This window comes from Aquarana catesbeiana, linkage group LG01 (genome assembly GCF_042186555.1).
Source record: "Aquarana catesbeiana isolate 2022-GZ linkage group LG01, ASM4218655v1, whole genome shotgun sequence".
Classification (NCBI taxonomy): domain Eukaryota; kingdom Metazoa; phylum Chordata; class Amphibia; order Anura; family Ranidae; genus Aquarana; species Aquarana catesbeiana.
Genome location: NC_133324.1, coordinates 866,153,639 through 866,166,751, shown reverse-complemented (window position 1 = coordinate 866,166,751; position 13,113 = coordinate 866,153,639). Strand labels below are relative to the sequence as shown.

Below are 13,113 nucleotides of genomic sequence, written 5' to 3'. Positions count from 1 at the left end.
TATAATTCTCCTTTAAGGGGGCGTGGCAAGGGGTGTGTCCTATGCCTACATACCTTTGTTAATAGGTGTCCTTGTTCCCATGTTAAAAAGTTGGGAGGTATGCAGTGCTGGACATAAAATAATAAAAGCATGTAAAATACAAACTTAAAAAGAAATAATACATGAAGAACATAGGGCCAGCCCTGCTTTTAGAGGTTTGCTGTCAAACAGATGGTCTCTGATTGGTTGCTGTGGATTTCTGCACTTCTCAGATCCTTTGTGCCTTGTACATGACTTGCTATGCCGTAAGTGACTATTCTGTGCAGTACCGCTAGGTGGCAGACGTGAGTTACAATAATAGACACATGTAGAAGTGATGAAGGGGCGGGGTCTGGGATCTTTCTTGTGATAGGGCAGTGGGCGGGCAGTCCAGCTGCTACAACGTCATCACTGTGCGCCTCCAGTCACATGTTAGAGGGCACTAGCTGTGCAGTGACAGGTCCTTGCAGACATCATGCTGCATCCGATCAGATGTGTCCTGCAGAGGAGTCTTCACCACGGCAGCTGCCGGCGCCTGTCACTGTCAGCTCAATGCTACAACACTGGCAGGAAGGTGAGCTCCTCTCTCCCTGGCTGTGTATTAAATGTACTGTCTGCATGACACATGTATTATCATGATGTGTCTACACACAGAAGCTGCTATTCTTGTTTATAGTAATATAATATTCATGCTGGACACTCTATAGAGGCAGTTTGGAAGGGAGACAGATCAGGTATTGGCTTGTGTTGAGTTGCTGGGTCTTGGATATCTACATACTACTGATCAGCATTGTGGGATGAGGTCCAAAACCGGCTACACTCTACATAGAATTATGTGTCCAATCAATGTACATATTTTCTGGCACACCATGGATCGTCCCCCCTACCCACCAAATGTTTTATTGATGGCTGATCACGTCACAATGGACAAAGTGCAACATTTTGGAGCCGTGCAGGGCCCCCCGGCATGTGATGAATGCACAGGGACTTCATGGATGGCATTCTACCTTGCAGCACTAGAGGAATCTGAACCCCAAACAGGATTCCATCTAAATGATGTGTGCATGTTCTCCCTGTCCTTGTGCCAGTGTCCTTCCACATGCCAAAAAACATTCTGGTAGGTCAATTGTCTGAAGCAGGTGTCTCCAAACTTTCTAAACAAAGTTTTACTGTCCTTCACACTTTAGGGGAGCTGCACTCATCAGAGGGAGTAAGCAATACAGCATAACGGGTATCAGTGGGAGAAGTAGTGCCCCATCGTTGTTATTAGGGGGAGAAGTAGTGCCCCATCGTTGTTATTAGGGGGAGAAGTGGTGCCCCATCGTTGGTGTCAGTGGGAGAAGTGGTGCCCCATCATTGGTGTCAGTGAGAGAAGTGGTGCCCCATCGTTGGTGTCAGTGGGAGGAGGAGTGGTGCCCCATCGTTGGTGTCAGTGAGAGGAGGAGTGGTGCCCCGTCGTTGGTGTCAGTGGGAGGAGGAGTGGTGCCCCGTCGTTGGTGTCAGTGGGAGGAGGAGTGGTGCCCCGTCATTGGTGTCAGTGGGAGGAGGAGTGGTGCCCCGTCGTTGGTGTCAGTGGGAGGAGGAGTGGTGCCCCGTCGTTGGTGTCAGTGGGAGGAGGAGTGGCGTCCCGTCGTTGGTGTCAGTGGGAGGAGGAGTGGCGCCCCGTCGTTGGTGTCAGTGGGAGGAGGAGTGGCGCCCCGTCGTTGGTGTCAGTGGGAGGAGGAGTGGCGCCCCGTCGTTGGTGTCAGTGGGAGGAGGAGTGGCGCCCCGTCGTTGGTGTCAGTGGGAGGAGGAGTGGCGCCCCGTCGTTGGTGTCAGTGGGAGGAGGAGTGGCGCCCCGTCGTTGGTGTCAGTGGGAGGAGGAGTGGCGCCCCGTCGTTGGTGTCAGTGGGAGGAGGAGTGGCGCCCCGTCGTTGGTGTCAGTGGGAGGAGGAGTGGCGCCCCGTCGTTGGTGTCAGTGGGAGGAGGAGTGGCGCCCCGTCGTTGGTGTCAGTGGGAGGAGGAGTGGCGCCCCGTCGTTGGTGTCAGTGGGAGGAGGAGTGGCGCCCCGTCGTTGGTGTCAGTGGGAGGAGGAGTGGCGCCCCGTCGTTGGTGTCAGTGGGAGGAGGAGTGGTGCCCCGTCGTTGGTGTCAGTGGAAGGAGGAGTGGTGCCTCGTCGTTGGTGTCAGTGGGAGGAGGAGTGGTGCCTCGTCGTTGGTGTCAGTGGGAGGAGGAGTGGCGCCCCGTCGTTGGTATCAGTGGGAGGAGGAGTGGCGCCCCGTCGTTGGTGTCAGTGGGAGGAACTATGCCTTACTGTGGCTGACAGTGTGAGGAATAATGCTCCTAGGGCCGGATTAGAAACAAGCAAAGGGCTGCAGTTTGGAGACTACTTGTCAAAAGTATGTGTTTCTATGAGATAGTTGTAGTAAGGTGCAGGTTTTCCTCCGATCAGTAGGTGGCACGTTACCACCATACAGATGGAGTAGGAGTCTTCAGACCAGGGGTGGGCAAATAATTTTTCCCAGGGCTACGTGAGAAACTGGAATTGTTGTTGAGGGCCAAACTTAATTCCACTCAGTATTAATTTTGGACCTGGGAAGGTCCGTAAGTATGTAAACATTTAGAAAACAAACACCGGGCATTAGGAATAGTAGGTACAACTGCTCATGAAATGGGTCTCTTTTTGGCGCTGACCTACTGCAAGGGTTAATTTTAATGTGCCCAATTTGTCAATCCTTTCCTTCCAACCCGTGCTGTCATTGGACATAGCACGAGTTTGGCAGCAGATTTCAGCCAATGATTTTGGCTGTAATCGGCTGTGTCCAATCACATAAACACACAGATCTCTGTGTGCAGAGGAACAGCAATTTGGCTTTTTCTTCTCCCTGTAAAGCGGGGGGGGGGGACGACACCCAGACAGTAACGTAAAAGCAGCACACATTACACATTGTTAGGCACACAGTTGACCCCTTGATTGCCCCTAGATGTTAACCATTTTCTAGCCAGTGTCAGTGTACAGTATTATTACTGTATTAGTGTCAGTTAGTGACCCTCCCAGATAATGTGTTAGCACTGGATTGCCCTCCCACCCACTCTATCACAGTCCCACTATAAGTCACTGATCACCGCCATTACAGTATAGCATCTATAGCTGCATAAATTCCAGTATATATACCATTGTTTCTAGTTGCTTAAACTTTCACACAGATCAATTATTATACATCTATTGAGATTTTTTTTTTTTTAACAAAGACTTGGAGTACATTTTGGCCTCAATTTATGAAGAGATTTTAGTTTTTGATTCTTTTATTGCATATGTTTTATAACAGAAATGAGAAAATATAATTTTTTTTTCAAAATGTTTGCCCTTTTTTGTTTATATAATAAAAAACTGAGTGGTCACCAAATACCACTCCTATTTGTGTGAAAAAAAATGATAAAAATTCTATTTGGGTACAGCGTTGCATGACCGAACAATTACCAGTTAACCACTAGCCGACCAGCTCACGCAGATATACTGCAGCAAGTCGGCTCTCCTGCACGAATTGCTGTACCTGTACGGTGACTCACGCAGTTGCAGGTGCACGCTGGTGCGCTCTCACTGTATGCGGCGGGAGCGTGCCCACGGGTCGGGCGGACCCTATGTCCACCAGCGACCTGCGATCACCTATTACAGAGGCAGAATGGGGATCTGCTTGTGTAAACAAGCGGATCCCCATTCTGACAGGAGACATGACAGAGATCTATGGTTCCCAGTGATCGGGAACAGTGATCTGTCATGTCCCAGTGAGCCCACCCCCCCCTACAGTTAGAACACACCTAGGGAACACGTTTAACCCCTTGATCGCCCGCTAGTGTTAACCCCTTCCCTGCCAGTGTAATGTTTACATTGATCAGTGCCCAAAAAGTGTCATTTAGGGCCAGATTTGTCCGGCCTTTACTAGTAAAAACAATTTAAAAAAAAATTAAAAGTCCCTAAATCTATCCCATAGTTTGTAGACGCGATAACTTTTGCGCAAACCAATCAATATACGCCTATTGCGATTTTTTTTTTTTTTTTATTTTATTTAAATTTTTTTAACCAAAAGCATGTAGAAGAATATATATCGGCTTAAACTAATGAATAAATTTGTTTTTTTATATATTTATTTTGGATATGTATTATAGCAAAAAGTAAAAAAAAAAAATATATATTTTTTTTTTTCAAAATTGTTGCTCTTTGTTTATAGCGCAAAAAAAAAAAAAAGCGCAGAGGTGATCAAATACCACCAAAAGAAAGCTCTATTTGTGGGGAAAAAAAATGTCAGTTTGTTTGGGTACAGTGTTGCAGAATTGTCAGTTAAAGTGACGCAGTGCCTTATCGCAAAAAAGGGCCTGGTCATTAAGGGGACAAATCCTTCCGGGGCTGAAGTGGTTAAAGTAGAGCAGTGCTGATCATCCAAAAATGCTCTGGTCATGAATGGGGTTAAAGCTTTCGAAGCTCAAGTGGTTAATACATTCATTTGTTGTCTCTGCCAGCTTTCCTGTAATTAAGTTCAAAGCTATTGTAACCAATCTGTGTTGTCATATATGTACAAAGAACACTTTTGTAAACAATGTTCCAGCATTTAACCATTGAAAAAACTCAACCCAAATGCTAATGACCAAAAAATAATCTTCACTCTATATACAGCCGCACACAATTGTAAAACATGTATCAAATTAATTTTTTTTTTTTTCAGGGTCTTGTGTTGGGTGTGTATGAAAAAAATAAGGAGGAAGAAAATCTGGTCCTCACTCAGGCAGGGGACAGGTTTGATAGCATTGTGTCTGGGAAGCTGAGGGATCAGTTGATAAGGTAATGTAAATCTTCTGCTACCATTTGTTAGAGCTGCACGATTAATCATTAAAAAAATTGCGATCTCAATTCAAACCCCCCCCCCTCACGATCTTAATCCGGCATTTCCACAATTGGTCAGCGCTGAGATAAACAGAAACAATGTATCTTTTGGTTTGTTTAGATCAAAGGGATAAACCTCGGTCTGTAAATGAGGTCAGTTTACCACTTAAAGACTAAGCCTTTTTATGACACTTGTTGCTTACAACGTAAAATCAGTATATTGTGCTAGAAAATTACATAGAACCTCCAAACGTTATATATATATTTTTTGGCAGAGACCTAGAGAATAAAATGGCGGTTATTGCAATATTTTATTTCATGCTGTATTTGTGCAGCTGTCTTTCAAAAGCTATTGGGGGGAAAAAATACACTTCAATGAACTAAAAAAAACCAAACGGTAAAGTTGGCCCAATTTTTTTTGTATAATGCGAAAGATGATGTTACGTTGAGAATCTTTATTTTTTATTTTTGAATGTAAAAAAATTGTGAAATCATTTTATCCAGAATCGTGCAGCTCTACGGTTAATATGCTTTATGGCTTTGTAATGGTCACTGACGTTTGACAAAAATAAACCGGTACATTGTCTGTTTTGCCTGTAGATCTGGACCTTCGCTCAAGAAAGGCAAATCACGCATATTTTATGGTTTACATGAGGTATTCTTTTCTATAGGCAGAATTTCATTGTAACATGTATCAAAACTCACAATCTATTTATAGTTATACACCATTTTTATTAATAATAAAATATTTATACTATTATTCCTTGTTTAATAGAAATAGTGGCTTGGTGGTTAGTATTTCTACCTCGCAGCACTGGGGTCCTTGGTTTAATTCTTGGTCAGGACACACTGGGGGTTCTTTATTGAAACAGGAGCACACAGAATCTGGTACAGCTGTGCACTGTAACTTCGGCTTCCAACTTCAGCTTGTTCAATTAAGCTTTAACAATAAAAGTTGATTGGTTTTTATGCAGAGCTGTATCCGATTCTGTGTGCTTCAATTTTAGTAAATAATGCTATCTATCTTCATGGAGTTTGCATGTTCTCCCTGTGCTTGCATAGACTTCCTCCGGGTACTCCGGTATCCTTCCACACTCCAAAGACATGCTGGTAGGTCAATTGACTCCTGGCCAATTTACCTCTAGTATAACATTTTACTGAGTGCACCCAAGTTTAATAGCAGATAATGTGCTTTGGGGCCCCAGAAAGAAAATGGATAAAGCAATCTAAACAATAATAAAGTGAACCTAAAGTAAAAAAAAAAAAAAAAATAATTAAAAATAAACTTCTCTGAGTAGCTGCTGGTGCCAACGGTGATTTGGATAAGTTTTGGAAACATAACCTAGCTTGATGGGCTGTCATCAGGAGGTGCCAGCAATAGTTTAGTTAGTTTATGTTCACTTTTTGTTCACTTTAAAGCCCCGTACACATGATCGGATTTTCGTCTGGGAATTGTGTGATGACAGACTGTTTGCCTTAAATCCAACCGTTAGTACGCTCCATCAGACAATTGTTGTCCAACTTTCAGCCAACAAATGTTGGATGGCAGGCTAGTAAATTTTCGCCGCACAACGGTCTGTTGTTAGATTTTGTATCGTTTGTACACAAGTCCGGCACACAAAAGTCCAAAGTAGAAACACGCATGCTCAAAATCAATGCTCACCAAACACAACATTAGCAGAAGGTGCCCAAAGGGTGGCGCCCAAGAGCTGAAGTTTCACGTAATACTTCACTACGTTCGTGTTTGTTGGCTGACAATTGTGTACCGTTTGTATGAAAGACAAGTTCCCAGCACACGCACTTCGAACAAAAGTCTGACGCTCTGTTGGCCAACAATCCGACCGTGTGTACAAAGCTTTAGGCTGGGTTCACATATGAGCATGCAACGGCTCACAGCAGAAGTCCGATGCCTCCTCCACCGTTTAAGGTCCGATTTCAGCCCGAATTTTGGGCTGAATTTGGACCTGAAACAAACCGAAAGACGCACAGGGCTCCTGTGCAAATTGCACCAGAACCACTGCGGAGATATGTGAACCGGTTCCATAGAGAGCCAGTCACAATCTCCTGCTATTGCAAATTGGATGGGGGGAATCCATCCAATTCACACTAGTGTGAACCCGGCCTAAGGCAAGTTTTTAAAATATGTCCACTCATTTGATCTTGATTGTATGGCAGTCTTGTTAATATAATATATTCCTAATTTTCCCTGTACCTTCCTATTAGTATAGAGGTTCAGACAAAGTTGAAGCAGCCATTACCTGCCTCTCTCTGTAGCAGTAGACTACTACTGGGCTGTGGGGCAAAGCTTTGAAAATCTCTCGACTGGTTGCACAAAAATCCAAATCCACTGTTAGGTAAAACCGCTTCCTTCTACATAATCTGTGTGTTCAACTGTGTGCTTGGAGTTTATTTTTAAAGGGGTTTAAAAAAACTCTTGCTCCCCCCACCACCCCCGCTCCCGCACTGCAAGGGTTCAATTCTTGTTAACTCTAGGGGTTAGAGGAAAAGGCTGCAATACTTACTGTATTCCTCAATCCATCGGCCGCCAGTGCTCTTCTCTTCTTGGCTGGAGTTTTTGCGTTTATATATGCGCTAGAGAAAACCTTTTTTTGTTCTTGTTTCTTTTAGGAGTTTCCCAGTGTTGTAGTGGTTGGACTGGGTAAAGAATCTGCTGGTTTTAACCATCATGAGGTTTGGAATGAGAGGAAGGAGAACATCAGAACTGCAGTGTCAGGTAATGGTCTTTGGTTTGGCATCTGGTCATGTTGTGGTGGTGCATTGTGAACCATGCCTTACTGTGACTGATAGTGGAAACAGGGACACATTAAAGTGTAATTCCACTTAAAACCTAACTAAGCTTAAACACTCCCACCCCTATTCTAAACCTATTCTATCTACCCTGTAAAAGGAAAGATGTCTATACTTACCTATTCTGAAGACAAGATGGTCCAGTCACATGATCTCTCCAGCGGCAGCTTCAGTGTAGAGGAGCGATCGCAGAAAACCACTGCTTCACCCATAGGCTTACTATGGGGCATCCCTTGTCAACTGACCCCCCTCTGCACTGAGGCCGGGTACTGGGACCCGACCATGTGACCAGACTGGAGTGACTTCAGAATAGGTAAGTATAGGCATCTTTCCTTTTACAGAGTAGATAGAATAGGCTTAGAATGGGAGTGGGTCAGGTTTAGGCTTAGTTAGGTGTTGACTGGAAGCACGCAAGGACAGGATAATTTGGCTACAGTTCCCACCAATGCGCAGCGCAATATGACATGCAAGGCATCATAACATGCTGGAGCACATGTACTTACTGTACATGTTGAAAAAAAGAAAGTGAGCACTGCAATACATTTTAAGAATATTCCACAATAACGACATACTGACTTATGAAGCTATGCAATCTTTACACAGGGAAATTTCTCTAATGAGGATTGAGACCACAAAAAAACAGTTGATTGCTCAGTTACAACGAATTTTTGAGCAAGGAGTAAAGACAGGTAGACTATTAGCATGGCTGGCCAGGGAACGTTCCTCCTCATCGCATATCACTCACATAAGAGATGACCAGGGTGTGCTCCGTTCTGATCCCATAGGTATCAATGAGCAATTTGTACGGTATTATGAACATCTTTATACCTCCAAGGCCACTTTTACTAAAGAACACCTGCAGACCTTTCTAGACCAAATACAATTCCCACAACTCTCAGAAGAGGCCCGCATTGCACTAGATGCCCCAATCACGGTCAAGGAGGTCCAGGCGGCTGTGGCATCACTCCAACCAGCAAAAACTCCGGGACCTGACGGTCTACCGGCAGAATTTTATAAGACAAACCGTGAACTTATTGTCCCCAAATATCATAACCTGCTCCTAAAAATGCTGCAAGAGGGTAGTCTCCCTCCTTCTATGTCAGAGGCGGTGATTGTGGTCATAGCCAAACCTAATAAAGACCCTACATCATGTGCCTCATACCGCCCCATATCGCTCTTAAACGTAGATGCCAAGATAACTACCAAAATATTAGCAAACAGACTTAATTCGGTCATCCTCTCTATAATTCATGGCGACCAGACGGGCTTCATGCCGGGCAAGGGCACCAACATTAATCTGCGTCGACTTTATACTAATATATCCCATGCAGAGAAGACGAACTCCCCGGGTGTGGTGGCCTCTCTTGACGCCGAGAAGGCCTTCGACTCGGTGGAGTCTGAGTTTTTATGGCAGGTGCTCGAACGTTTTAATTTTGGCCCCAAGTTTATCTCCTGGATAAGGCTCCTACATAGTAACCCAACAGCAAAAGTGAGAACAAACGGAATACTTTCCTCCCCCTTCTCTTTAGGCAGAGGAACCAGACAGGGGTGCCCACTGTCCCCAGGACTATTTGCCTTAGCGATTGAACCCCTGGCTATCCTACTTAGAGTATCCCCAGAGGTTGGGGGAATAACGGTTGGTCCACTGACTGAAAGTCTTTCATTATACGCCGATGACGCATTGTTGTACCTGCCAGATGCATCTGCCTTCTAAAAACATAGATCACATTCTATCTTCCCTATACCTTAGGATAATGAGTGAGGAACCGGTTGGGGGGACCAAGCTCTATGACAAGTGGAAAATGTATCTACCTGCCCTTGCTGCTGATGATTGAGAGGAGGGAATACAACAGTACATTCCCCTTATGGTGTCAGCAAGGGATAGATATATTCAGCTCAAATTCCTTCATAGAGCATATTACACACCGCAGAGATTGTCTAGAATATACCCGACACAATCAGATTGATGCCCGAAGTGTAAAGGGAAATTAGGTACCTTTATACATGTGGTTTGGTCCTGTCCTATTATACAGCAGTTTTGGTTGGAAGTGGTAGATGTTATCAACTCGGTGGGCAACATACAAATACAAATGAATCCAATTGTCTTACTTCTTGGAGTATGCGATAATCTTATCTCTAATACACACAAAAGATTGTTCGTATTCTACACCTCATTTTATGCAAGGAAAACCATCCTAATGAAATGGAAACGATCTGACCCCCCTACGATCTCCCAATGGAAGGCCCTGGTGAATTCCACATTACCACTTTACAAACTCACATACATTAACTGCAAATGCCCTAAGAAATTTTCCAAAATTTGGGGAGCATGGTCTAAATAATGAGTTTGACGAGACCAACAGAATATGTGATGCACTAGCATAGGATGTGCCCCCCCCCCCCTTCTTCTCCTCACCCCTGATTGAATCCTTCCTTCTTTTCTCTTTCTCTCACCCTACCCTCCTATCCTCTCCATCCTCCACTCTCCCCCCCCCCCCAACTCCTTGATCCTTCATAGTCCAATACTTAGATATACTGGCGAATAGATAAAAGCAGGATTCTGACTAGTTACCTGAAGGTATTGTTAGGTAGGAGGTATGATCAATACCCTGTATAAACTATGAAGTTAAGTTTTTTCTTTTCCCTGATGTAATCACCTATAGATGGTAGGAATATATAAGCAATAACATAATGTGAGGTAGTAAAAAAATTTTTTTTGATTTGACAATGCTCACTATGACGATGTACGTATTCTATGTAGCAGCAATATGTGATATGTACATTCTTTTTATTTGTTTGTTTTGTATGTTTAAATCTCTCCTTTTGGAGACAAATAAAAACTTTTCTGTTAAAAAAAAAAAAGAATATAATGCAGCGTGCCTTCAAATTGCATACCAGTGCATGCATTCAGTGGCGTAGCGTGGGTTGTCAGCACCCGGAGCAAGGCAAGTAACTTGCGTCCTTAACCTGCGGAATTTTAGCACTCCAAGTCCCTTCCCTTCCTTCAATAGTACTGACCAGCCTGATTCCTACACTGACCTACCTGACCACTGCACTAACCTACCTGATTCTACACTGACCTACCTGTCCACTACACCGCGCTGTCCACTACACCGCGCTCTCCACTACACCGCACTTCACTGTCCACTACACTCCACTTATACTGACGACCAGACCTTTATTTTTTTTATACTGACTCTAACTGCTTGTCTAATCTCTCCGCCTGGCTGTTCCCTCTCCCATGACTGTATCCACCTCCTCACCTGCAGCTTGTAGCTTGCATCAATCCGGAGGACAGGGGGAAGCCAAGAGGAGGTGAAGACAGCAGCGGTGTTCACATGGGGGTGGAGGCGGAACTCCAGCCCCGCCGTGATCACAGATAGGCCAGCCCCATTGCCACACATGTCCCCATTCGCCGAATCACAGGGCACCAGCTGCAGTTGAGCTCAGGGACACAGGAAGTAAACATTAGGGGGACGGAGCCGGCAGTGTCACACACTGCCTGGAGTGGAATTTCGCCCCCCCAAATGTTGCGCCCGGGCCACGGCCCCCTCCGCACCCCCCCACGCTACGCCACTGCATGCATTATAGGCATAATACTGGGCACTGTGTGATGTGAATGGGCTCTTGGCGAACACTTACAGCCAGAACTTTCATACACACTTTTAAAATGAGAAATGTCAAATTGATCTAAGGCCCCTGTGCGACCTGAAAGTCGTGCGATTTTGTCACGACTGGAAGCAGTGCCTGTGTAATTTTGAGGTCTATGGATCTCAAGTCACATCAAAGTCGGACCAAAGTAGTGCAGGGACTACTTTGATGTCGCTGGGACTTGAAGTCACACAGATACGAATGGTACTCAATGGAAATCATGGAGTACGACTTGTCATGCGTCTTTGCAGTCCCAAGTTGCAGGATAAGTCGCAAAAGTGTGAAAGGGGCCTAAACGTCATTAACAATAAGAGCACACATAAAACAGAAAACGAGAGATATAATATACTAATGGATTTAACTTTTAAATCTTGGAATGTGTATTTGTTCTATGATTTGTTGTGCAGTGGCCTGCAGACAGCTACAGGATATGGAAATTGAACAAGTGGAGGTGGACCCCTGTGGAGATGCCCAGGCAGCAGCGGAAGGTGCACTCCTCGGGCTGTTTGAATATGATGAGCTTAAGAAGAAAAAGAAGAAACTTGTTTCTACAAGGCCTTATGGGAGGTACTGTATAATGGAATACTTGCTAAATATTTTATATCAATGTGATCACAAAGATAATTCTGTTATAATTTAAAAAAAGACCTCTACATGTGGATAAATGTAAAGCTGTGTTCCTGTGAATCCGACATATCAACTTCATGAATCTATTAGCTGTCTCCTTTACGGATCTGGTAAAAGTACTAAAAATACTAGAGCCTCTTGTCAGTCACTCCAGCTATATATTTATCAGAGTGGCCGCAACTATTTTCCCAACACTCACACATTTGGCTATCCTTAAAGATCAACTCTGGGAAACTTGAAGATTCTTCCTTAGGCCTGGTTCACACCAATGCGTTTTTTAGTGCTTTTTACAGGAACACACTAAAGACCATTCAACATGGTTTCCTATGGGACATGTTCATATCTAAGCTTTTTTTTCAGCCGCTGTGTTTTTGGAAAGGGTCCGGGACTTTTTAACCACTTCAGCCCCAGAACAATTTACCACCTTCCCGACCAAGCCCTTTTTTGCGGTATGGCACTGTGTCGCTTTAACTGACAATTGCGCAGTCGTGCGACCTTGTACCCAAACAAAATTGATGTCCTTTTTCCCCACAAATAGAGCTTTCTTTTGGTGGTATTTGATCACCTCTGCGTTTTTTCTTTTTTGAGCTATAAACAAAAAAATGCCGACAATTTTGAAAAAAAACCCACTATAATAAATATAAAAAAAATTGTTAAAAACTAATTTCTTCATCATCAGTTTAGGCCAATATGTATTATACATGTTTTTGGTAAAAAAAAATCGCAGTAAGCTAATATTGATTGGTTTGCGCAAAAGTTATAGCATCTACAAAATATGGAATAGATTTATGGCATTTTTATTATTTATTTATTTATTTTTTAATAGTAATGGCAGTGATCAGCACTTTTTTGGGACCAGTGACATTTATACAGTGATCAATGCTATAAAAATACACTGATTACTGTATAAATGATACTGGCAGGGAAGGGGTTAAAACTAGGGGGGATCAAGGGGTTAAGTTAGTCCTAGGGAGGTGTTTCTAACTGTGGGGGGGGGAGTGTGCTGACTGGAAGTACAGAGAGATCGCTGTTCCTAATCACTAGGAACAGGCGATCACACAGTACTCCCCTGACAAAACGGGGATCTGCTTTGTTTACATTGGCAGATCCCCTTCTGCTTCTCTGTGAAGCAATCGTGGGTGGCCAGTGGA

The 13,113-nt window shown here is 44.0% G+C and overlaps 1 protein-coding gene across 1 annotated transcript in view; it reads left to right on the top strand.

Moving 5' to 3' along the window:
- The first annotated feature begins 405 nt into the window (after positions 1–405).
- The window catches only part of LAP3 (leucine aminopeptidase 3), a 36,579-nt gene continuing 23,871 nt past the window's right edge, over positions 406–13,113 (top strand). The window contains exons 1-5 of the mRNA XM_073609597.1: positions 406–592; positions 4,719–4,834; positions 5,477–5,531; positions 7,505–7,610; positions 11,743–11,902. Of these exons, the coding sequence (XP_073465698.1) occupies positions 494–592; positions 4,719–4,834; positions 5,477–5,531; positions 7,505–7,610; positions 11,743–11,902 (536 nt within the window). The 5' untranslated portion in view covers positions 406–493. The remainder of the gene's footprint in view (positions 593–4,718; positions 4,835–5,476; positions 5,532–7,504; positions 7,611–11,742; positions 11,903–13,113) is intronic.